Source organism: Aotus nancymaae, unplaced genomic scaffold, assembly GCF_030222135.1.
Source record: "Aotus nancymaae isolate 86718 unplaced genomic scaffold, 86718_ANA_hifiasm-v0.15.2.pri h1tg000003l, whole genome shotgun sequence".
Taxonomy (NCBI): Eukaryota; Metazoa; Chordata; class Mammalia; order Primates; family Aotidae; genus Aotus; species Aotus nancymaae.
In genome coordinates, this window is record NW_026988414.1 from 67,996,494 (window position 1) to 68,022,394 (window position 25,901).

General features: G+C 46.8%; 1 protein-coding gene and 1 non-coding gene across 11 annotated transcripts in view; one reads left to right on the forward strand and one right to left on the reverse strand.

The window, feature by feature from the left end:
• The window catches only part of PAQR5 (progestin and adipoQ receptor family member 5), a 92,304-nt gene that overhangs the window by 29,770 nt on the left and 36,633 nt on the right, over nt 1-25,901 (forward strand). For 4 of the 10 annotated variants that reach the window (XM_064382158.1, XM_064382145.1, XM_064382149.1 and 1 more), the window contains 3 exons: nt 11,096-11,191; nt 13,134-13,251; nt 18,686-18,851. Coding sequence is in view for 8 of the 10 variants with exons in the window: in XM_064382145.1 (XP_064238215.1) it covers nt 18,801-18,851 (51 nt within the window). In the remaining 2 variants the exon portion in view is untranslated. Of the gene's footprint in view, nt 1-3,979; nt 4,003-10,211; nt 10,317-11,095; nt 11,192-13,133; nt 13,252-18,685; nt 18,852-25,901 lie in introns of those variants that run through there. The other 6 variants (XM_064382154.1, XM_064382157.1, XM_012451336.3 and 3 more) reach the window with 6 other exon arrangements.
• Nucleotides 3,009-3,143, reverse strand: LOC135277429 (small nucleolar RNA SNORA77). The gene has a single exon (XR_010345029.1). It is a non-coding gene; the product is annotated as a small nucleolar RNA SNORA77 (small nucleolar RNA).

Sequence of the window (25,901 nt, forward strand, 5' to 3'; positions counted from 1 at the left end):
ACTAGCCTGGGTAACATAGTGAGACCCCATTTCTAAAAAAAAAAAAAAAAAATGTAAAACTAGCCAGGGCCAGGTGCAGTGACTCACATCTGTAATCCCAGGACTTTGGGAGACCAAGGTGGGCAGATCACGTGAGGTCAGGAGTTCGAGACAAGCCTGGCTACCCATGGCTAACATGGTGAAACTCTGTCTCTACTAAAAATACAAAAATTAGTGGGGCACAGTAGCAGGCACCTGTAATCCCAGCTACTTGGGAGGCTGAAGCAGGAGAAGGACTTGAACCCAGGAGGTGGAGGTTGCAGTGAGCCAAGATCATACCGCTGCACTTCAGCCTGGGCAACAGAGTGAAACTCAGTCTCAGAAAAGAAAAAAACTAGCCAGGCATGGTGGTGTGTGCCTGTGGTCCCAGCTACTCAGGAGGGGAAGGCTGTGGTGAGAGGATCATTTCAGCCTAGGAGATTGAGGCTGCAGTGAACTGCAGTGTTTGCACCACTGCACTCCAGGCTTGGTGACAGAGTGAGACCGTCAGAAGAATAAGAGGAAGAAGAAGAAGAAGGAGAAGGAGAAGGAGAAGGAGAGAAGAAGAGGAGGAAGGAGAAGGAAAAGGAGAAGGAGAAGAAGAAGGAGAAGAAAAGGGGGAGGAGGAGGAGGAGAGGAATTTTATCAAGAAGAGAAGATGGAGGAAGAGATGTCTTATCCAGTGCAAACAGCAAGCACAATGAGCACGTGGGCGTGGGTTCCTGGTGCGCTAAGGATGGGGAGGAGAAGTGGGTGGGCATATGGCAAGGCTGGTGAGAAGTGGGGCTGGGGACTGCAGAGGGCTTGAAGATATGCTAAGGAATGGGGTTTTCCAGGACCTCCTGCTGGGGACTGCTCTATTTTCTTGTTTGAACATAAAGTGTGGGAAGGAGAACAGAACCTTGCAGGAACAATGAGGAGGATTTGGACAGGTCCTTCCTGGAGCCCACTGTCCACTAGGCCAAGAGTCTGCCTGGATCTCCATGAGTCTCCAGGGATAACACAGAGGCTGGCACACAGTGAGTGCTTGATATAGGTCTACTAATGGATGGCCTCTGCTGTGCTCCCAGTGGGGGTGTTCCCACCAACCTCCACCTTCACCCATGGGGGTGAGAAAGGGAGCCTCCTCTTTACTCCTTTGGCCAGGGAAATGGGGCGGCTTTTCCAAATGCATGAGCTGTTAGGCTTTAGGATTCGGTCCCCAGCTCCCCTGGATGGGGTGCCACTAGAGCAGTGGTGCTCCTGGGCCAGCAGGCAGGATGCGGGCACGTAGAGTAAGGCTCACCTGTGACTTTCTCAGGTGGGTGTACAAGCAAATGCCAGCATTTGCAACCCAAGGGCTGGCTGACACAATCCCTTTAAGATTGGCAAGGAGTTAGAGGACTCATTCATTTATTTTCTTCTAATAGCATTGGGTTAAAAGAAAAAGGAAAAAGAATACACATGTTCATTGTGGGCAAACTCTGTTGTTACAGAAAAGTAGAAAGAGAAAAGCAAATCCCTAGATTTGCTGATCCACCACTACCATCTAGAGAGCCACAGCAAACGGCCTTCTAAACCTTCTTCTGTTCATAAATACAAAGCAGTTAAATGTAGCATCATTTTATGTAGACAGGATTACAAGATTTAGGCTATTCTGTAACCTGCTGTTTTTCATTTAACAACTTGTCATGACACCGTTTCCTGTCAGTTACCACAGAGCTGTGCATTTTTAACAGCCCCACGGTACAGTTTTGCATGGATGTGCCATAAGTTACCCAGCCAGTTATTTGTTGCCAAAAATGTGGATTGTTTTCCATTTTTCTCTGCAATGTGCTAGGGAATATTATTCAGCTTTTTCAGATGTGTAATAATCGCCTTGAAGTAAATATTTAGAATAGCTGGGATAGCTAGGGCTTAAAAAAAAGAAAAGAAAGAAAAAAAGGCTCAGTACACTCAAGTCCTAAGCCAAGCTGGGAGGTCACCATGGCAACCCCCTGCCATCCTCACACAGGGAGTGCCCATTTGCCACGGCTCCAGCCAGGGAGGTGGGTCAGAGCTGGAGGGGAAACAGTCTGTTTTCAAGCAGTCTTATAAGCCAAGGGCAGAAGGCACAGGAAGGAGCATTAATGCAAACCTGAGACCGCCTAAAATGCAGTGGTGATAATAGCCCTTTATTGAGTCCTTATCATCTAGTAGATACCATGGTTTTTCATCCTCACCAGAGCCGATGAAACTTTTATGATCCTCACTTAAGTGATGAGAAAATCAGAGATTAGGGAATCTGTCCAAGGGCACACAGTAGATGATGGAGCCAGGATTTGAAATTAGTCTGCATTCATTCCTCAGCATTCTCCTTACCACCACAATTGGGGTGGGCAGCCTCTATGTGGCTCACACTGATTCTTCATCTGGTCTCTGTTTTCTGGGCTCCGCTCTGGCCACCTGCTACTCCTCCTGCACCACTTCTGTGCTGAACTGCAGACGGGTCCCTGAATTATACACCCTCTTCCTACCTCCATGCCCCTGTCCTGCTTTCCCCTGTGCCCCTGTACCCTCAGCTCTCCCCGATGGCTGCTGCACTACTGTTGACTCTTTAAGACTTATCCCAAGCTTAATTCCTCTTTTTTTTTTTTTTTTTAATGGAGTCTTCCTCTGTTGTACAGGCTGGAGTACAGCGGGGCGACTTGGCTCACTGCAAACTCTGCCTTCCTGGTTCAAGTGATTCTCCTGCCTCAGCCTCCCAAGTAGCTGGGATTACAGGTGGCCGACACCATGCCTGGCTAATTTTTGTATTTTTAGTAAAGATGGGGTTTCACCATATTGGCCAGGCTGGTCTTGAACTCCTGACCTCAGGTGATCATCCCACCTCGGACTCCCAAAGTGCTGAGATTATAGGTGTGAGCCACCATGCCCTGCCCCAAGTTTCATTTCTTTAAGATGTCTCCCCCTAACTCTGTAATGCCCTCCTCAGTGTTCCCCTAGAGGCATAACCACTATTTTTGTAAGCATTCTGTATCTCCAGGCAGCTGCATCACCCTTATAGGTCAGGCGGCCACAGCACTGACCTATAAGGAATGTTTGTTTCTCTGGCAGAGGGAACAAGCACCCACCTGGGGCTGCAGCCAGGTGCCTAGTGAGTCTGCAGTAACCACTGTTTTACCATTAGATGTGCCATGTGGCAATTGTTAGTGCGGATCTATGCTAGAATGTGATCTCTTAGGGGATAGAACTGTTGTGTCTGCTTCTTCGTCCCCATATATTTCCTACCATAGCGTTGGACATAGAGTAGGTATTCAGGAAATGTGTGCTGAATGAATGAATGAATGAATGAATGATCAAGCATATTCCTGCCCACTCTTCATTTCCGCTATGAGCCCCAGGGCAGGGTGAACCAGGCACTACATTAACCCAAGCGGCCTACCGAGTTCTCCCGTCTTTCACCTGGCTGGTTCCTGACCACTCCGCAAACACCTGCCCTCTCCGGTCTCCTTAAGCCTCATCTACCTCTCCTCCCACCACAGCTTCTACTCACAGCCATTTGCCTGGGAAACTAAGATGCCGGGTGAATTGTTTATCATCACCTCTACCACATCATCCCATGAACCTGGCTTTTTCCCTTGGGCTCACCTGTCTGTGTTCCTCTCCTTTGTGGGACCTCAAGTATTCCCTGGTCTTTGAAAGTCACTTTTCTCTCCCTCTGAAATTTATCTGCAGCTTCAACATCTCCTCCAAGATGCAATCATATTTTTTTTAACTGCAAATACGTGCAAATCAAACTCAATTTGTCTGAAAACTGCCCGGATTTTCCTCACGTTCTTCATCATTTCCCATTTGATATCATCATTTTCCGGCACCTGGGAAATAGTACTCCGAAGACCCCAGCCAAATTTGCCTGTCTGTTTCTTCGTGATCAGACACCTGACTTTTATCACCAGGTCCCCAAACTCCCAAAAGCTCCCAGCCAAGCCTGGCAGGAGCAGTGAAGCCTCAGCAAACCTAAGCGTGAGTATCCATGGGAAGGAGCTATGTCTCCTGAGCTGCTGCCTGTTCTTTTCATGTGCGAATTCAGCCCAGGGTTGTAGATCTTCAGATTTATCAAAAGAAACTGGGAGCTCAGGTTTTTATGTTGACAGCTCTTGGTTTTTAAATATTGGTCCAGTTTTTTTTTTTTGAGACAGAATCTCTCTCTGTTGGGTCACTGCAACCTCCGCCTCCCTAGCTCAAGCTATTCTCCCTGTCTCAGCCTTTCAAGTAGCTGGCATTACAGGTGCCTGCCACCACGCCCGGCTAATTTTTGTATTTTTAGTACAGATGGGGTTTCGCGTTGTTGGCCAGGCTGGTCTCGAACTCCTGACCTCAGGTGATCCACCTGCCTTGGTCTTGAAAAGTGCTGGATTACAGGCGTGAGCCACCGCACCTAGCCTTTTGTTTTCTTAATAGATTTTATATTTTACAGAAGATATAGGTTTATAGAAAAATTGTGCAGAAGGTGCACTTTCCATCCCTCCCTCCCCACCCCCTGTTATTCACATTTGCATTAGTGTAGTATGTTTGTTAAAACTGATGAACCAACATGGGCACGATGTTATTAACTGTTGTCCCTCGTTTACATCAGGGCTCACACTTTGTGTGGTGCATTCCATGGGCTTTGACAAATGCTTAATGTCATGTTTCCACCTTCACAGTATCATGATGGTTTTTTATTTTTTGTTATTATTATTTTTTAATTTAGACAAGGTGTCACTCTGTTGCCTGGGCTTGAGTGCAGTGGCATTAAAATGGCTCACTGCAACGTCCACCTCAGGTCACGTGATTCTCCTGCCTCTGCCTCCCTAGTAGCTGGGACTGCAGGCATGCACAACCACACTTGGCTAATTTCTTAATTTTTTTTTTTTTTTGGTAGAGATGGAGGGTCTCACTATGTTGCCCAGGCTGGTCTTGAACTACTGGACTCAAGTGATCTTTCTGCCTTAGCCTCCCAAAGTACTTACAGGTGTGAGCCACTGTGCCCAACCCATGCAGATTATTGTTTAAACATTTCAGTCATCAGAAGTCTCTGCTTTCTACACTCTTTCATCCTAGTGTGCCCCTCCTTCATACTGTATCTGCCCCACAGTATTGAGCTCTTCTCCCCTCTCTCCACTCCTGAGAGCTTCCTGTCCCTACACGTGGTCAGTTTTTCATCTGCGTCATCTTTCTACCAAACTCCAAGCTCCTGGAGGCACTTGGAGGTTTAAATTAGAAGTCTCAGTCTCCCCAATGCCTAGGGTGCTTCTGAGATTCACCTGCAGACATATTGAGCAACTGCCTGCAGGTGTGTTGGCTCTGAGGCTTCCAGGAAGATGTCAGGTCCTGTTGACAACAGAGAGACAGAAAGCATGTGGCAAGGGATGGAGACTTGGGCACATCTCCAGTGGCAGTGACTGCAGGGAGGAGAGAGGAGGTGCTCCAGCGAGAACGGTTTTAGAGAGAGGAGAGGTAAGGACAAACAGCTTTGAGGGGGAGGATGCTCGAATCCTTGGGAGCTGCCCCATAGAATGCCTAAGCTGGGGTCTCAGACTCATGTGGTCCAGGGCCCTCCTTCTCCCGGTGGAAACAATGAGGCCCAGAGAGGGGAGGGGAGTGTACCCAAAGCCCCATAGCAGGTCTGCGGCCAGCAAACCTCAGAACCCAGGGTGCTCTCTGCCTCTTGCAGCCTTCCTGCCGTCACCCCCATCTTCTTGATGAATGGCCTGTAAGAGTCAGTGCCCCGTGTGGGGCCGAGGCTTGCTCCCCAAGCAGAGCCGAGAGAAAGCCCAGGGTGTGGCTGGCAAGCTGTGAGTGTAGACTGGGTAGCAGCCGGTGAGGCAGGACAGGGAGAAGGAAGTGAAAGGGATGGGGTGGGGTCATGTATTCCACCTTCCCCTTCCCCTGCGTGTCCCCAGCAGCGGCCTCCTTCAGGAAAGTGAGTTTGAGAAGGAAAACAGATGCAAAACCCCTCCTCCTTAGTGGGGCTGTCCTCCCAGTCCCCCAAGGCAGCCCGGGCTCTCTCTCCCACCCACAGCTCACCCAGCTCTGCCCTCACCATAGCCAGAAGAGGACACATACCTTCCAGTCTGCTAAAGGGACCCAAAGGGGTGACTGGCTGTTCCCGTGACATGCCCCACACAGTCATGCCTCTGTGCCTTTGCTCAAGTAAGCTGTCCCCTCTGCCGGTGTGCCGTGCCCTCTCCCTTCCCATGCTGACAGATTCTTCCTGCTCTCTTATACTCCATTCACACGCCATCTCCTCTGTAAATGACCCTAAGCCTGCTTCCCCACACGTGAAGGTGCTCCTGCCCAGCTGTTTCCACTGAACTTTGCCTTCACCATCCACACAGCATCTAGCACATGGGCTCACCAGTTTGTGTGTTTCCCCTGTTCTGCAGGGAGCTCCCCCTAGGCTCAGGCTGTGGTTATTCCCCTGTGTCCTTAGCTATCAGCAGAGTGCCCGGCACAGAGCTCATGCACCGCATGGATGAGTGGATGAGTGGACGGACAGATGAATGAATAGCCAGTCTTTGAGTAAAACAGCCAACACTTCCCATTGATTCTCTCTTTTATTTTTTTTTAGATGAAGCCTCGCTCTCTCGCCCAGGCTGGAGTGCAGTGGTGCAATCTCAGCTCACTGCAGCCTCCAACTCCTGGGGTCAAGTGAGTCTTCTGCCTCAGCCTTCCAAGTAGCTGGGATTACAGGCTCCTGCCAACCTGGCTAATTTTTTGTATTTTTAGTAGAACGGTGTTTCACCATGGTGGCCAGGCTGGTCTCAAATTCCTGACCTCAGGTGATCCGCTGGCCTTGGCCTCCCAAAGTGCTGGGATTACAGGCGCGAGTCACTTTGCCTGGGCTAATTTTTGTATTTTTAGTAGAGACAGGGTTTTGCTATATTGGTCAGGCTGGTCTCGAACTCCTGACATCAGGTGATCTGCCCACCTCAGCCTCTCAAAGTGCTGGGATTACAGGTGTGAGCCACAAGCCCAGCCAAGTCTCTTCTGTAATGAAACTAGATCCAGGTCCAGTCTTTCAGGAATCTAAATTGTGGCTACCAAAATGACCACACCTAAAAGAATCAGAGAATGATATAAATCAAGCTAATAATAATGATGACCTTTGATTGAGCTATTCGCTGTCAGCCACATTCCATGCAAAGAACCTTATGTACATTATTTCATTTAAATCTTCATGCAGTTTACAAGCTAAGGACAGAGAGGCTGAGAAAGCTAAGACCAAGGCTGAGAAAGTTAAGCAACATGTTCAAAAGCACCAGTCAGTGAGTAGAGAAGCCGGGTCTGAAACCCAGATCAGGTGACCCTGAAGTCTGGTCTCAGCCACTTCCTTACAGCTAGAGGGTTCAGGGAGGAGGAGGGCAGCAGGAGAGGAGTCCTGGAGCTGGCGTCCCTCCTGGAGGAGGCCGACTGTGGGCTGTGTCTGAAAGTCTGCCAGGCAAGTGGCCAGCTAGAGGGGATTCAAGGCTTGGGGACGGGCCTGCAGCCTGGCCAGCCTGGAGAGACTCCCAGGGAGTTGTGGGGGATGAGGGTGGGGATGGCCATTATCCCAGCCTGTGCTTACCCTGAGTGGCCCACAGTGACGTGGCTGGCCACCCTTCCTTAGGGCCTTGCCAGGTTCCCGTTGCCTTTGCCTCTGTCTCTCCTCCCCCTGGGTCTGCAGATGAGAATCAGGCCCATTGCCTCTGTCAGGGGCTGGTTGCCTTGGGTGTGGACTTGACCCAAGTCGGAGGGCAAGGCCAGTTCAGCGGGCAGAGCTGCTCCTCCCTGGAGCACGCCTGCTGAGGGAATGCCTCTCCCAGCCACCAGACCAGTTTTCAGTTTCCAGGGTGGGGCAGCCAGGCAGAAACAGGTTTCTGTGAAGTGACACTCCTTTCATTCACTGACTGGTAGCATGACTCTATCCCACCACTTGGAGCCACGCCAATGACTCCTGCCCTGGATTGGGGATTTGGTCTGGACACTGGGTTACCCTGGGAATGTGGCTTTGACCTTGTTCACCAGGCACTGTAGGGGGCTGGTGGTTCTAACCTTTCCTGGCTCACAGATGCCACTGAAACTTTGTTGAAAGCCATGGCCCCTGTCCCCACTGACACACACACACACACACACACACACTCACACATACATGCACCCACCCACACATAATTTAACCTATAATTTGATGAACTCCCTAAGGCCCATTCATGAATTTCCACAGACCCAGGTTAAAAACCCCCATCCTTGAAGATAGAGAGTAGGTTGGTGGTTACCAGAGGCTGGGAAGGAGGTGGGGGATGAAGGGGAGGAAAAAGAATATAAATGTATTTACAATCACTGAACTAGATGGTAAATTATATATGTATATTTTACCTAAATTTTTTTTTTTTTTGGAGACTGAGTCTCACTCTGTAACCCAGGCTGGAGTGCAGTGGTGCAATCTCAGCTCATTGCAACCTCTGTCTCCCAGGTTCAAGCAATTCTTGTGCCTCAGCCACCCGAGCGGCTGGGACTACAGGTGGACACCACCATGCCCTGCTAATTTTTTATATTTTAGTAGAGACAGGGTTTCACCGTGTTGTCCAGGCTGGTCTTGAACTGAGCTCAGGCAATCTGCCTGTCTCGGCCTCCCAAGGTTGCTAGGATTACAGACATGAGCCACTGTGAACAGCCTCAATTTTTGTTTTTTAAATCATCTTAAGAGTTTTTGCAGCAGACAGCTCACTCTTCTGAATGTGTTCTTTACAGTAATAGTAGCTACAACAGTAGCCATAATGGTAAATGACACTAGCATTGATTCAGTGTTTTGTAGTTAATAAAGTTTGTTCGCATCTATTATTGTTTCATTTTAGCTGCCCCATAGCCGTGGCCAGGGAGGTATTAATATTCTTATTTCACAGATGGCAAAAATGGAAGTCGTTTGGAAAAAGGACAGCCAAATTCAAACCTAGGAGATGGCAGAGAGGAGACCTGACCTCAGTGATCCAAAATCCCAAGCTCTGTGTGCCTCTCCCCATCTTCACAGAACATTCTCCAAGCTCAGGCAGTCCTGGGTACTCGTTGTAATACATCAGGGAATGTTAGTGAAACCACCTTTGCAAAATTATGACTGAGACAGTGAAAGAGATCTAACTTGATGGACTCCATCTTGCTTCTAACCTCCAAGCTGTCTTTGTTCATTCCTGGGCGTAGGCTGAACTTACTTTGGGAGAAACTTGGTTTGTAGTTTATAGTTTAAACAAAAGTGGTAACAGCCCTTTCGCAAAGCAGACCTCCTTCTCGCCTGGGGACTAAACTAACATTAGCCATGGGATTAGAAATGATGGTTTAGGAGTCATGCAGCTGGAGGCCACAAGATTCTGACCCTCCCTAAACTCCTCCTAAGATCAGGGCTTGAGATATTTTACAGCCCCTGAACTTGATGGATCAGCTGGCATCACCCATATCAATAAACTGGCTCATCTGATCTTGTGGTCCCCACCCGAGGAACTGACTCAGTGTAAGAAGACAGCTTCTACTCCCTATGATTTCATCCCTGACCAGCGCTCCTGGCTCACTGGTTACCCCTACAACCCACCAAGTTATCCATTAAAAACTCTGCTCCCCAGCCGGGCACAGTGGCTCACATCTGTAATCCCAGCGCTTTGGGAGGCTGAGGTGGGCAGATCACCTGAGGTCAGGAGCTCGAGACCAACCTGGCCAACATGGTAAAACCCCATCTCTACTAAAACTACAAAAATTAGCCAGATGTGGTGGCATGTGCCTGTAATCCCACCTACTTTGGAGGCTGAGACAGGAGAATTGCTTGAACTTGGGAGGCGGAGGTTGCAGTGAGCCTAGATGGCGCCCCTGCACTCCAGGCTGAACAACAAGAGTGAGACTCTTGTCTCAAAAAAACAAAAAAAGCCAACAACTCTGCTCCCCGAATGCTTGGGGAGACTTATTTGAGTAATAACAAAACTCCAGTCTCCCACACAGCAGGCTCTGAGAGAATTACTCTTTCTCTTTCTCTACTGCAACTCCCCTGTCTTGATGAATTGGCTCTGTCTAGGCAGCAGGCAAGGTGAACCTCTTGGGCGTTTACAAATGTGGGGGCTCATCCAGGATTGCCTTTGTTTCAGTGGCCCCCTTCCAGTGATGGATCCAGAAACCGGTCCTGGTGGCTGCCCAGTTCTCTTGGACTGGGGGCTGACTCTGGTACTCTCTCTACTGGCAGGGTGCTGCCAACCCAATGTGCATAGATTTAATTGCAATGGAGAAATTGTCCTGGGAACAGGGTGTCTGTGTAGCCCCATTGCGGGATGTCTGGATTGGTGAGTATCCTAAGCGCCGTCAATGCCTCCTTCCTTCTCCCTACTGGTTCTGTAGCTCTATGGTGTGGTGTCTGTAGCCCCGTTGCGGAATGTCTGTAGTTCCACCATGGGGTGTCTGTGTCTGCAGCCCCATTGTGGGGTGTCTGTTCAACCCCTGGTGGGGTATTGGTTGGCTCTTTCTAACTAGTAGGAAGAGTCCTGGTTTGCAAGATTTATCCTCAATCAGGAAGATTTTGTAGAGGTTTCTCAGATGGAGACTAGGAGGATAGTTTGGAAGGGATACTCTTGGAGTTCTGGTTAGGGATCTGACTTGGAAGGCCTTCTGTCTGTCTCCTCTTTGTGTGTGTTTGTATATATGGATGGGATCTCAGGAGGGCTTGCTGATGGAAGTCCAGCAGGTCTAACTCAGAGAACCCTCCTTATTTGTCTAGTCATATTCGATATGCCCTAAAGAAAGCTCAACAGGCCTGTATCTCAGGGTGACCATCTGCTCTTCACCTTGCCCAGAGACCCCATTGTGAATTACCATTCAGAGCTCTTCCCTCCCCACCTGGAGTGGATCAAAAACAGGGATGAATGGGAAAACGTTTGAGCTTTTCCAGGCTGATATTGGGTGCTGAATGAGGTGACTAATGTCTGTTTTGTTACATGCATTTTGCTGGGATGGAAAATATTAATGCAACCTGTTGGGCAGCATTTTGCAAATTAAGAATCTTGCCTATGGTTCCATAAAAGAGTAAAGGGTGATTTTCTCTTGTAAAATGGCTTGAACCCCACAGCTATAGCACAAGTGAGCCAGGCCATCATATGCCACTTCATTCTTCTGGAAGTTGAAGAGAAAGGGAACCCAGAAACCTGGTGTGCCAGCAAAAAGGGTAAGACACTCTTCTCAGCCAAGTTTCTGGTCTCTCTTTATTTCTCTGTCTGGGTAAAACAGTAAACTATTGATCTCCTCTGCAAGGGTTTGATTAGCAGAAAAAAGGATTTGTGAGACCAGTCTTAGGCTGTAGCAAATCTGCTGTACTTAGTGCTAAGAATTTGTCTCTCTGTGTTCTATAATGAAGAGGGGGCATCACAGGATAGCGTGTGGCTTTAGGACCCCTATAAGCCCACTTCTCAAGCCAGCCTGCCAGGCTGGTCAGTTACAAACTTTGCTGCGTGTCCCTGAAACCAATACCGGATGAAATTTCTCTGTCTTGTTTTGTGTCCTTAAGAGCTTTAACCTGGTGACTATGTGAGGATATGTTCTCTTGGTTTCTGCCATCCAGAGGACAGGAATTTGGGGGTTCATGTCATAGTTAGTCCTAAACATTTTTTTCTCAAGCAGTTGAAAGCTTGTGCAAGCTTGAGATTGGCTTCTCTAGGTTTTTTCTGGGGAGAGCAATGGAAGCTGCTCAATGCTGTGACTCAGTAGCTGGCATACAGTCACATATGACATAGCAACCAATATCTTTAACACATATAACAAATATCACAAAACAGTACTTACCTTTACTCTGCAATGCACTGGTATTTTCTGTCTATTCTTTTCTATATGATTCTATCTTTAAACGTTAGTCATGACTCACTAAACAGATTTCACGATCCATTGAGGTTGTGACCTGCAGTTTGGAAAGCACTGCGTGAGCAGGCATAATCACAGTTTTAATGAATGGCAAGCTACTTGGGAGTTGTTTATAATCCTGCTGAGGTGGGCATTTGACACATGCTGCAGGGAGGCTGAAGTTCAGGCATGTGTCACGCAGCTGATGAGTGACCTCAGCTGCCCTCCAGCTCCCTGTCCTGTGAGTTGGTCCTTTTCTCTCCGTGGTGGATTCAGGCATTGGCAAGGCTGCATGAGCTTCTGGTCCTTCTGACTCTAGTCTATGCCCATGCACATGTTCCCACTGTTCGTCAGAGTCCTTCTTTAATTTTGACTTTGCCAGGTCCTCACTGTGTGACCTCAGACAAGCCATTTCCTATCTGAGGTTCTCAGGAGAAGAAGGGGCCGGGTACGGTGGCTCACACCTGTAATTTCAGAATGTTGGGAGGCTGAGGCAGGTGGATCATGAGGTCAGGAGATCAAGACCACCCTGGCCAACATGGTGAAACCCCGTCTCTACTAAAAATACAAAAATTAGCCGGGCGTGGTGGTGCATACCTGTAGTCTCAGCTACTTGGGAGGCTGAGGTAGGAGAATCCCTTGAACCCACAAGATGGAGGTTGCAGTGAGCCAGGATAGCACCACTGCACTCCAGCCTGGCAAGAGATCGAGACTCCGTCTAAAAAAAAAATGGAAGAAGGGTGGATTGAGCTAGTCTGTGCTTCTCAAAATAGCAGGGGGGTGCGGTTGGCAGTAACAGGATGTATATAATATGTATTTTTTTCTGGAAGATTTGGAGAAAATAAATTTTTGTATTAAAACAACTGTAAATTATGAAGCAGGCTACAAAAAGCACATGCTTTTTATGATACTTTTTTATTGTTGTAAAATATACATAACATAAAATTTGTCATTCTAAGCACTTAAAAATGTATAATTCATTGGCATTGAGCGGCTACGAGAATCTCCTATCTCCACAACTTTCTCATCTTCCCAAATAGAAACCACGTATCCCTTAAACACTAGTTCCCCATCCCCTACCCGCCCCCTTGGCCCCCTGCCAGACTGTCTTTACATACATGTCTCTATAAATTTACCTATTCTAGGCACCTCATCTTAATGGATCATGTATTTGTCCCTTTGTGTTGTCTGGCTTATTTCATTTAATTTTTTCAAGCCTCAACCATGTTGAAACATGTTTTCGAATTCTATTCCTTTCTTTTTTTTTGAAACAGGATCTTGCTCTGTTGCCCAGGCTGGAGCGCAGTGATATGATCACAGCTCACAGTGGCCTCGAACTCCGGGGCTCAGGCAGTCTTCCCACCTCAGCCTCCGGAGTAGCTGCGATTACAGGCATGAACCACCACATTGGACCTTTCATTGTTTCTTCAGGCTGAGTAATATTTCGTTGTATGGATATACCACATTTTGTTTAGCCATTCACCTGCTGATGAGTATCTGGGCTTCCACCTTTTGGTTGTTGTGAATGATGCTGCTATGAAAATTGGTTTAGAAATACCTGCTTCAGGCCGTGCATGGTGGCTCACGCCTGTAATCCCAGTACTTTAGGAGGCCAAGGTGGGAGGATCACTTGAGCCCAGGAGTTCAAGACCAGCCTGGACAACATAGGGAGATCTCATCTCTACAAAAAATGCAAAAATTAGACAGTGTGGTGGTGTCCATCTATAGCCCCAGCTACTTGGGAGGCTGAGGTGGGAGGATCACTTAATCCCAGGAGGTCAAGGCTGCGGTGAGGCACGCTAGCCTGTGTGACAAAGTGAGACCCTGTCAAGAAAAAGATTGGTTTCAGCCCCTTTCACTTCTTTTGCGTATATGCCTGGAAGTGAAATTGCTGGATTGTATGGTAGTTCTCTTTAACTTTTTGAGTAACTGTCGTACTGTTTTCCATAGCTGTTGCACCGTTTTACAGTCCCACCAGAAATGCATGGGTTTCCATTTCTCCACACCCTTGCCAGTACTTACCTTCTGTGTTTTTTGATTGTTTTGTTTTTTGATAGTAGCCATCCTAATGGCTAGGAAGCGGTACCCCATTACGCTTTAGAATTGCGCTTCCCTAATGACTAGTGGTGCTGAGAATCTTTTCATGTGCCTATTGGCGCTTTTGTTTTTTTCTTTTATATTGGCTGTTTGTATATTTTGGAAGAAATATCTATTCAACCCCTTCGCCCATTTTTGAATTGGCTTGTTTGGAATTTTTTGTCAAGTTCTGAGAATTCTTTTTTTTTTTTTTGACACAGAGTATCACTCTTGTTGCCCAGGCTGGAGTGCAGTAATGCAATCTCAGCTCACTGCAACTTCCGCCTCCTGGGTTCAAGTGATTCTCCTGCCTCAGCCTACTGAGCAGCTGGGATTACAGGTGCCCGCCATCATGCCCAGCTAAGTTTTGTATTTTTAGTAGAGATGGGGTTTTACCATGTTGCCCAGGCTGGTCTCAATCTCGTGATCGGCCTGCCTCTTCCTCCCAAAGTGCTGGGATTATAGGTGTGAGCCACCGCGCCTGGACAAGTTCTGGGCATTCTTTATACATTCTGGATATTAGTCTCTTATAGACATCTGATTTGCAAATCTCCCATTCCATGGGCTGTCTTTTCACTCTCTTGATAGTGTGCTTTGATGCATGCAGGTTTTTAATTTTGATCACATGTTTTAAGGTAGAACAGAAGTCTGCAAGCAGCTGGGCACCCTGCTCCTGGGCTGTGCCTCCCTCCATCCTCCCCCAGGGTGCAATTCAGTCCTTGGTGGTGGTGAGGACTGCCGGGGCCTTCTGGCACAGTGATGGGACCAAGACTCTGCCTCGGTCACCTCCTGTGCTCTGTGCTGTTTTCTGTCCACATAAAGGAGGTTAGACAGGAGCCCCATGGGAGGGAGAGGATCAGAAGTGTGGCTCAGCCACCCAGTGTCTGCCTGAATGCAGGACCTCCCCTTCACCTCTCACTCTGTGTTCTTCTCCAGCCAGCTCACAGCACTGGCTAAAGAAGCCAGCTCCACACGCAGGAGGCATTCAGACCACTCTGAGGGTGAGGAGAAAGGTGATGCTGGCTTCCTTTCCCCGACATCTCCCCGCTGCCTTCTCACAAAACCTGAAACCCCTCTGTTACGCTTGTTTCTTTGGGTCAAATGTATGACCACTTGTCTGAAATGCCTTCAACAAAATCCAGACATCCAGTGATGATTTAGACTGGATGACTTCTCAGGAGCTTCCGGGTCTCATGTTTCCATTCTAAAGCAAGTATGGAGAAACTTCCTACCAAACAGAATTATTTGCATTTGCTATGAGTTGCCCAACTATGAATTAAGTATTTTGTTTTCCAATATATTTTTCGGAAACAAGGAAGTGGCATTACAGGTGGGTGTATCCAGATTTTGATATTGAGGGTCGCTTTATTAGGATAATAGGCTGTCTGGGGAACACTGGGTAATTCTGCCCTTTCCCTGCGAATACTTATTTGGGATCCTTTCAGAAAGCACCTGGCACAATCCAGAGAGAGGGGAAGAAATAGAGGCAAAAAAATGAAACACAGATTGAGGTTTATTCACAGGGATATGGTCTTCCAGGTGCAAGTCTTGATTTTGTGGTAAAAGAGCCTTTAAAGATCCCTGTAAAAAGCGAGTTGGCTGGGTGCGGTGGCTCATGCCTGTAATCTCAGCACTTTGGGAGACTGAGGTGGGTGGATCACCTGAGGTCAGAAGTTCAAAACCAGCCTGACCAACATGGAGAAAACCCATCTCTACAAAAAAAAAAAAAAAAAAAAAAAAAAGGAAAAGAGCAGAGTAGTGAGTTTGGAGAGAGTAATCATTGCAGATGGACCTAAGCCAATTGCTCATTCACAATGACTGTATTTCATCAACTAATTTCAACATGCACTTTTTTGTGTGACATTTTAACAGCTCTGAAATCAGGATTCATTTCCCATCATGGTGCTTCATGATAAAATTGGCAGCATTTGTGTGTGTGTGTGTGTGTGTGTGTGTGTGTTAGTGGTACACAAAAATAGCAGCATGACTTTCAACTGATGCAGTGTCTGAAGTTGATTGAAATACAGTCCTAGGCTCATTCAGTATCTGCAGGTACCTGAGAACTAGAAGGACCCCCACGATCTCAGCACCAGGTGGCACAGCACAATGAAAGATTCAGGCTGAGTTCCACCATGAATATCTGTTTTTAAAAAATTTATTTATTTTTATTTTTTTGAGATGGAGTCTCGCTCTGTCGCCAGATTGGAGGGCAGTGGCACAATCTTGGCTCACTGCAACCTCCACCTCCTGGGTTCAAGTGATTTTCCAGCCTCAGCCTCCCAAGTAGCTGGGACTACAGGCACTCACAAGTAGGCAGAGAAACAATATAATGACCTAGCACACCCCAGCAAGCTACTCTTCCTCCTGAGTAGCTGGGATCACAGGCACATGCCACCATGCCTGGCTTATTTTTGTATATTTGGTAGAGACGGGGTTTCACCATGTTGCCCATATTGTCCAGACTGGTCTCGAACTCTTTGACTTGAGTGATCCACCTGCCTTGGGCTCCCAAAGTGCTGAGATTACAGGTGTGAGCCACCACGCCCGGCTACAGCAAGCTGTTCTTTTAGGAACTCTTAGGCATACCTTGCTTGAAAGTTCACATGTGGCTGATGTGAAAAGCTGTCTTGTGGCATGCTTCAGCTGAATTTCTAGTTGTATTCAAACCATTGACTCTTCCCTAAAGGGCTCATCCAGGCTCATTCAGAGGAGCAGCCTCTTTCGGGTGTACCAGAGCTGTCACGCAAGAGAGAGGAAACCTTCTCACTAATTCACATATCTCTAATTCCACTCATTCCTCTGAAGAAACAGCATTCACTCTGCTAATTAGCACACCCTCTGATGTTGATTAAAAATAACCCCAACTGAACCAAAGCTGTACTCTCCGGAATGTGTGTGTGAGTTTATGATTTGTCTTTCAAATGCTAACTAATCACCCCCTGTCTGCCAGGGGTCTGTATTAAAACTAACATTTCCGTATCATGCTATCTATGTGTATTTGAAAGCAAATTTCAGACAGCATAATAACAGCAAATGAGTACTTGTGACTTGGGACACACTTTTCAGCAATTAGCATTAAACATCGCTTTAAAACATAAAGATTTCAAACAACTTTGTTGGTGGTGAGAGTATTTTTCAAGCAAACAGGCAACTCAAGAGTGGCTGTGGTTGTGAAGATGCTCTCGTTGATTTTGAATACACTTATTTCTATGAACTATGAGTGGAGGCTGGATGCTGTGGCTCACGCCCTTAATCCCTGCATTTTGAAAGGTGGAGGTGGGTGGATCACTTGAGCTCAGGACTTAGAGACCAGCCTGGCCAACATGGTGAAACCTCATTTCTGCCAAAAACTACAAAACTTAGCTGGGCATGGTGGTATGCACCTAGAGCCCTAGCTACTTGGGAGGTGGAGGTGGGAGAATCTCTTGAACCTGAGAGGTGGAGGTTGCAGTGAGCTGAGATCACATCACAAGAAAGAAAGAAAGAAGGAAGCAAGAAAGGAAGGAAGGGAAGAAGGGAGGGAGGGAGGGAGGGAGGGAGGAGAGAGAGTACTCCAGTGAGTACCTTGGATTTATTTGCTTGGCTTGGTTCTTTTGTGTGTCTCAGGGCAACCAAGCACTGGTCAACTTTCTGGAAGAGTTACTTCTCTTTCTGTGATCTGGGCCAGTTCCTGGTCCTCTTCTGCCCACTGACTGGATACAGACTTAAGATCCCACTCTCTGTCCAGGGACAGCCTCTGGTAGAATGCAGGGTGAGCAGCCCAGCTCTCCCATTGCAGTGCAGCCTTGGGAAAGTTACTCCACCCTTCCCACCTTCATGTGTAACATGAGAAGACTGGGTGACCTCTAAGGCCCTTTCCAGCTCTGCAGTGTTTTTTTTTTTTTGAGACAGAGTCTTGCTATGTTGCCCAGGCTGAAGTGCAGTGGTATGATCATGGCTCAGGGCAGCCTTGACTTCCTGGGCTCGAGTGATCCCACTTCAGCCTGCCCTTGAGTAGCTGGGACTACAACACCATGCCCAGCTAATTTTTAAATTTTTTTGTAGAAACAAGGTCTCACTATATTGCCCAGGCTGGTCTTGAACTCTGGGGCTCAACTGATCCTCCCACTTCAGTCTCCCAGATTTCTGGGATTACAGGCATGAGCCACCAAATCTGGCCTTAGCTCTGCAATTTTATGATAACTGTCTTAGTTCATTTGGCATGCTATCACAAAATACCTAAGACTGGGTAATTTATAAACGACAGAAATGTATTGGTAATAGCTCTGGAGGCTGGGAAGTCCAAGGTCATGGTGCCAGCAGATTCCCCGTCTGGTGAGGGCCCATTCCTCACAGATGTCTCCTTCTATGTGTCCTCACATAGAAGAAGGAATGAACAAGCTCCCTCAGACCTCTTTTATATGAGCACTAATCCCACTTGTAAGGGCAGAGCCTCTGTGACCTAGTCACTTCCCAAAAGCCCTGCTCCTTATCACCACACTAGAGATTAGGTTTCGACATATGAATTTTGGGGACACACAAACATTCAGACCATAGTAATCACCCATATTATTATTTAATTACCTCCGTCCAGCACTCTTGGAGTGGATGACTCAGCAGTCTGATCGTTTTGCTGTTTTTAAGGAAGCTTGATCTTGTGCCATCATGTATATGTAGTAAGCATATGTTCAATAGTTGAACAAGCTGACTGTCCTGCTCCAGCTGGAGTTAGGCTGAAACTGACTGATTTCTTCATGCTGTCCTCTTTCAGGGAAGCAGCACAGCACCAACTAGGCAGAGACGCCCCAGGCCATGACAGCTCTTTGAGTGAGGCCTGGTAACAGGGAGGTGCTGTCACCCACTGGCCTGTCCAATCCAGCTCCAAGATGCTGAGCCTGAAGCTCCCCAGGCTGTTTAGCATAGACCAGATACCCCAGGTACGTGCTCCATTTATTATAATGGTTCATTTCCAGGGTGTGACCAGGACTCTGCCACGGGGGACTGTTGTCTTCACCTAGTCTGATCTGTACAGGCCCATTCTCTTCAAGGATCCCCTCCCACACTTCCTTGGGGGATATTACAGCCTCCTACTGCCCCCACGCACCTTGAAATGGAAGTGGTCCCAAAATCATTTAAGTTGTAACCCTTCCTTGCGACATCTGTGTTTTATCCAGAAGCAAAGTCATTACTGAAATTCAAGCTGAAGAGATGAAGCCAGCAGCAATTGGCCGAGTAGGAGGTTTATTTTTTTATGAGTCTCCTATGGGTGCTTGAAAGCAGGCTGTGGGCAAAGGTACCCAGGGCTTGGCTCTGCTCATCCCTGTTACTTGCAGGAGGCCCAGGCCAGGTCTGCACTGGGGCGATGGGGAGGGTTGTTGAATGGGCCTTAACACTGCCCTTTAGTGGACTCACGGGCCTGGGAGCTCACAGGCAGGTATCCCGAAATATGTGAGATTTATTGTCTGCTTTAGTAAGCTGTAGGTGAGTCTGGCTGTGTGCTGCAGAGAACCAGTGCACTTCCTCCTTCCCTTGCAAAGGAAAACAGCATTATGTTGCACCCCTTTGTTGATGTCAAATTTCCTTCCTTTTTGACTAAGAAGAGTGGGTGTTATCTCACGGTGGGAAGTTTCTTTTTTTTTTTTTGAGACGGAGTTTCGCTCTTGTTACCCAGGCTGGAGTGCAATGGCGCGATCTCAGCTCACCACAACCTCCGCCTCATGGGTTCAAGCAATTCTCCTGCCTCAGCCTCCTGAGTAGCTGGGATTACAGGCACGTGCCACCATGCCCAGCTAATTTTTTGTATTTTTAGTAGAGACGGGGTTTCACCATGTTGACCAGGATGGTCTCGATCTCTTGACCTCGTGATCCACCCACCTCGGCCTCCCAAAGTGCTGGGATTATAGGCACAGTGGGAAGTTTCATCGGGAAGACATGATAGAGTGGAGGAGAGCCCCTTTCTACTTGGCTGGTGGCCAAGCACTTATGACTTGCCCCAGAAAAATAATTCCTAAATAAACTCAGCATCACCAATGGAAGGTTGAGGGGGAAGCTGCCAAACCCAAAGCCTGTGAAGCCCAGTGATTCCAGGAAGATGGCATGGGGAAAACCGTAAGTGATGCACAGCTGTTTGGTGGGGTGAGCTGAGGAATGTGGCAAGTGGAACGCAATCTACACGTGTGGCCAGCTCCAATGACACTGGGCAGAGCGCCTGCCTCTGCTCTCACAGGGTCATCACCTTCTCTTCCTGGGGCACTTTGCTAGTTGGTTCTACCCACAGAGCATTAGCAGCTGTGATTAGTGGGTATACAGTGTGATTCTTGAATTTATTAACTCATGAAATTTGTATTGACTGCCTACCATGTGCAAGGGATTCGGAGAATAATTACATACAAATCCTGTCCTTGCATGGCTCATGTGTTGGTCAGGAAGATGTTTAAATGTGCACGAGAAATTCTTTCCTAGAGTGGGTTAGGGTCTACTTAAGACAGGGTGATTGTTTCAGAGAAGGGACTGGTCACTTCCATCATGGGGGAGTGTATTAGTCCATTCTCACACTGCTATAAAGAACTGCCTGAGACTGGGTAGTTTATAAAGAAAAGAGGTTTAATTGACTCACGGTTCCTCATGGCTGGGGAGACCTCAGGTTAACTTACAATCATTAGGGAAGAGGCACGTCTTACATAGCAGCAGGCAGGACGGAGAGAGAGAGTGATGTAAAGGAGGAACTGTCAGACACTTAAAGAACCATCAGATCTCGTGAGAACTCACTCACAGTTTGGGGGACCCCACCCCCAAGATCCAATAACCTCCCACCAGGGTCCTCCCTCGACATGTGGGGATTGAGGGAATTACAGTTTAAGATGAGATTTGGGGACACAGAGCCAAATGATATCAGGGAGGAAGGGATCAGGGAAGGCTTTGTGAAGTGGGTGATCTGGAGGACAGATTTTGATGGATGGACAGGATTGTGGAGATGGGGAGAGCATTCCAGGTGGAAGGAGCAGTGTGAACAAAGGCCCGGAGATGGGAGATGACGGGGCAGGTGGTGATGGGCGGGGCATGGGGAGCCTTTTGTGGGTAGAGGTTATGGGAGTCTGCTTAGACATCTTTGTGGACATTTTGGTCAGGATTGGGCTCAGAGTATGTCCCTAGGAAAGAAGCGAAGGGGCCAGAGTGGTATCGATAGGTCCTTTGGGTAACCGGCTGAGAATCTGAATGCATGGAGATCCTGAATGTCAGGGCTGGACAACCCTAACAGAGGCTAAGGGAGAAAGATGAACAGGTCCTCTCTGTCCAGTTTTTTGTACGTTATGGGGATGATAATATCTTTTAGTGAAATGGCACTAGCTAGAGGCAGAAAGCCAACACCACACCTTGCATCCACTATTTGCTTCAAAATCTTCCTTGGGCTCCAGCATCCACTATTGGGTTTTTGGGCATCATGCCCAGGGTTTATGAAGCCATAGAGAAAATACAGTGCCTCTGCCTGGAGGGTAGTTTCACCTGAGAATTTGGGGGCAAAGACATTCATTAGTATTAAAAGAGATGTGGTCAGGTGAGGTGGCTCACACCTGTAATCCTAGCACTTTGGGAGGCTGAGGCGGGTGGATCACCTGAGGTCGGGAGTTCAAGACCAGCCTCACCAACAGGGAGAAACCCCGTCTCTACTAAAAATAAAAAATTAGCCGGGCATGGTGGTGTATGCCTGTAATCCCAGCTACTCAGGAGGCTGAGGCAGGAGAATTGCTTGAACCCAGAAGGCAGAGGTTGCGGTGAGCCGAGATCATGCCATTGCACTCCAGCCTGGGCAACAAGAGTGAAACTCCATCTCAAAAAATAAAAATAAAACAGATGCACATGTATTAAAGAAGAAATACACACTTTACGTGAGTATTTAAAATAGGAGACTTCATACAATTGTTAAAACTTACCTTTGGTGGGCTCTGGGGGTTCCAATACTTGGTTTTTAGAGGGGCCTCCAGCAAGATAATCTCTCTACTTTAGCTTTTGCATCTGTAAAATGGGAATGACAATAGTATCTGCCTGTTGGGGTTGTGAGAATTAAATCAGATAACCCAAGTGAAGTGCCTGGCACGTGGTGAACAGTTAGTGATGTTGGTTGTCATTATTATCATTCTCTCCTAGGCTCTCTAGAGCACTTTGAGGGGTAGAGCATGCTGGCAGGAGACTTCAGAAGCCCTGTCCATAGACCCAAACCCCAGCTCCCCGGACTGGTATTCACCATCTTCACCAACCTGACCCCTCCCCACCTCTCCCACCACGTCCCATCCACAGACCCTCTTCTCTTTATTCTCCCCAGCAGATGCAACCTTCACTTGTCTTGATTTCTGTTTGAAGAAGGCCTTTCTCTCCCCACCATGTGCTCCCCTTTCTAGCTTCCTTCTTTATGGAGTGACAGGTGACTGCTCCTTTCTCCAGGCTCCTTCAGCTGTTGGTTGGACCTCTGCAGGCTGCTCTGTTCAGCTGCCTCTCCTCTTGTGTATCAGCCAGCTGTGTGGCCTGGGCCACTTCACTACCCTCTCTGAGCCTCAGCCATCAATAGGGGATGGTGTGTCCACTTCCCTGCATCATCAGAGTTGTAATCCTTGGTGCACCTCCTTGGTGCATTCCTGGCCGACAGATTGTTCACGGAAAAGGGCAGTTTCTCTCTTGCTTCAGAAGGCAGAACTTGTGTGTATGCCTCATAATAGTTAGTCTTCCTTGTGTCCAAAACTAGGCCTGGGTACATTAGAGGGTCATTAAAGGTGTGAACAAAACCTCAAGGAGTGGAATAATTCTCTAGATGTTGATTCCAACACAGACCTCATTTAGACACAAAACAGTTCTAGAAAAATGATGACAAGTTCATATGCAACATGGCATGACACTTTGCCAGGAAACAAGGACGTTGAATGTCAAATTGCTAACCTGTTTTTCCTTTTTTTGAGACAGAGTCTCGCTCTGTTGCCCAGGCTGGAATGCAGTGGCGTGACTGTGACTCACTGCAACCTCCACCTCCCAGATTCAAGCGATTCTCCTGCCTCAACCTCCCAAGTAGCTGGGACTACAGGCGCACACCACCAGGCCTGGCTAATTTTTGTATTTTTCAGTAGAGACAGGGTTTCACCATGTTGGCCAGGCTGGGTCTCAAACTCTGGACCTCAAGTGATCCGCCTGCCTCAGCTTCCCAAAGTTCTGAGATTACAGGCGTGAGCCACCACGCTTGGCCAAATTGCTAATCTTTAATGAACTACTGCCTTGACTCACAGGCTACAGGTAAACACATCCCATAGTCCCAGATGCCTTAGTTTAAGGACGTGGACAGGAGGATTTCCTGAGGCGGTGGTCTGCACAGAGAGGGAATGCAGTGCTGTTTCCAGACCTGCCCTGCAGCTTTGCCACACAGTCATAACCTTAGCCTCAGTGTTCTTATCTGTAAAACGGAGGTGACTTTTGCTAAGTCAGTCTCACGGGGCAATTGTGAAGATCCAAGAAAAATAAAATAGAACAGTGGGATTATTATGAACAAAGGAAGCATAGCCAGATCAGTGGCTGGCAGTGGTGTTTGGTAGCGGGCTCAGCCACTGGGAACAAGAGCCATCTCAATGGCTAGTTTCTCCAGCCCGGTGTTGTTCAGAGAGGGTGCTTGGCTCACCAACATCAGAATCACCTGGTAGCTTATTAAAATATGATAGGAGCCGGGTAATCCTAGCACTTTGGGATGCTGAGGTGGGTAATTGTAAGGCAATCAGCACTCTGTCTCAAAAAATTATATATTTTTATATATATGATAAAAATTATATATATGATAGGAGTTGTGATAGCAGGCATCTTTGTATTGTTTTTGGTTTTAATGAAAAATGCTTTCAGCTGTGTGTGTGTGTATGTGTGTGAATGTGTATAAGTAATCTTTTAATTCTTTATCAGATTAAGGGTGTCACTTTATATTCCTAGTTTGCTAGGATTTTTTCATTTATTTATTTATTTTTGAGACAGGGTCTTTCTCTCTCACCCAGGCTGGAGTGCGTTGGTGCAATCTTGGCTCACTGCAAACTCTGCCTCCTGCGTTCAAGTGATTCTCATGCCTCAGCCTCCCTAGTATCTGGGTCTACCGGCAAGCGCCACCATGCCCGGCTAATTTTTGTCTTTTTAGTAGAGACAGGATTGTCTCTATGTCACCATGTTGGCCAGTCTGGTCTCAAACTCCTGACCTCAGGTGGTCCACCGGCCTTGGTCTCCCAAAGTGCTGGGATTACAGGCGTGAGCCACCATGCCCAGCCTCCCTTATGAATTTTACAAAACTCTTGTTTCCTATCAATATCTTTTGAGATGATCATATATGATTCATTTAAGTTGTTAACATGGCAATTACATTGATTTGCCAATGTTAAACCAATCTTTTGTTCTGGTTTAAATACTGCTTGATTATCATGCAATATCTCTTTAATCTATTGCCAGAATCCGTTGGCTAATATTTGCTTTAGGATCCTTAAATCTATTTAATGAGTTGGCCTGTAATGTTTCCTTCTTACGCTGTCCTTGCCTAGACTTGGGATGCAGTTTATGCCAACCACAAGTGAGCTGGAGGTTGCTGCCTATTTATTCTACAGGGAGAAATATGTGATATTAGAATTACACATTCCTGAGTGGTTGGTAGAATTTATCTGTGAAATTACCATATTGCCCAACTCTAAGGGGGCACCATTTCCCTTTTAGTCTACCTGACTGGCAACCTCTGGAGTTGTACAGGGAACAACTTGGCCCTACAACTGAATTTTCTTGATGGGAAGATTTTTTTATAACAACTTTGTTGAGATACAATTCACATGTCATAAAATCCACTCTGTAAAAGTATACAATTCAGTGGGTTTTAATATGTTGAACACACAGAGTGTATGTTGCACAAAACCATCACCATGATTTTCATCACCCCAGAAAGAACTGTACCCATTAGCCGCTAATTTCTATTCCCCTCAGTTCCTGGCAACCACCTAACTACTTTCTGTCCGTATGGATTTGCCTGTTGTGGAAATCTCACACACATGGAATTGTGCAATATATGGCCTTTTCTTACTATCTTCTTTCACTTAGCATGATGTTTTCAAGGTTCATCTATGCTGTAGCATCTATCATTACTTTGTTTGAATGGCCAAATAGTAGTCTATTGAATGGATATACCATAGTTTGTTTATCTATTCATTAGCTGATGAATAGGCGAGTTGTTTCTATTTTTTTGGCTATTGTAAATATGCTGCCGTCAACATTCATGTACAAGTCATTTAGGTGGACAAGTTTATTAGTCTCTTTGGTGTACACCCAGGAATAGAGTTGCTGGATCGTATGGTAATAACTCTATGCTTCCAAGTATGTGGAGTTTTTATACTATTGATTTAACTTAATTGATCTTGGTCAGAGAATAAGCCCTCTGACCAAAAGGATTATTCCAATCCTTGACGTTTGTTCAGACTAGCTTGATGGCCTACCACATGAATAATTTTCATAAATCTTCTAAGTGTGCCTATAAATAATGTATAGTCTCCAGTTGTTGGGGGAAGTATTTCATGTTTGTCCATAGATCAAATATCTTTAGTTTTTACTGATTTTGTTCCACTTCATCTATCCATAATTGAGATGTGTTAAAATCTTCTACTATGGTGGCAAATTTGTAAATTACTTCTTGTATGTTATTTTTTTGCTTTATGTATTGTGAGCCTGTATTTTTAGGTATATCCAAGTTTATAATTGTCCCACCTTCTATCTTTCTGGTGATGTAAAGGTATGATTTTGTAGTGATTGCATCTAGTAATGCTTTTGCCTCGGAATGCATCTGATATTGATATAACTACTCTAGCTTTTGTTATTATTTGTTTGGCTTAGCTCCTTCCTTTGACTTTCAATTCTTCCTCATGTTTATATTTAAACCGTGTCTTGTGTAAACAGCACATGGCGAGATTTTATTTAGTTTGACGATATTTGTCATTTACCTG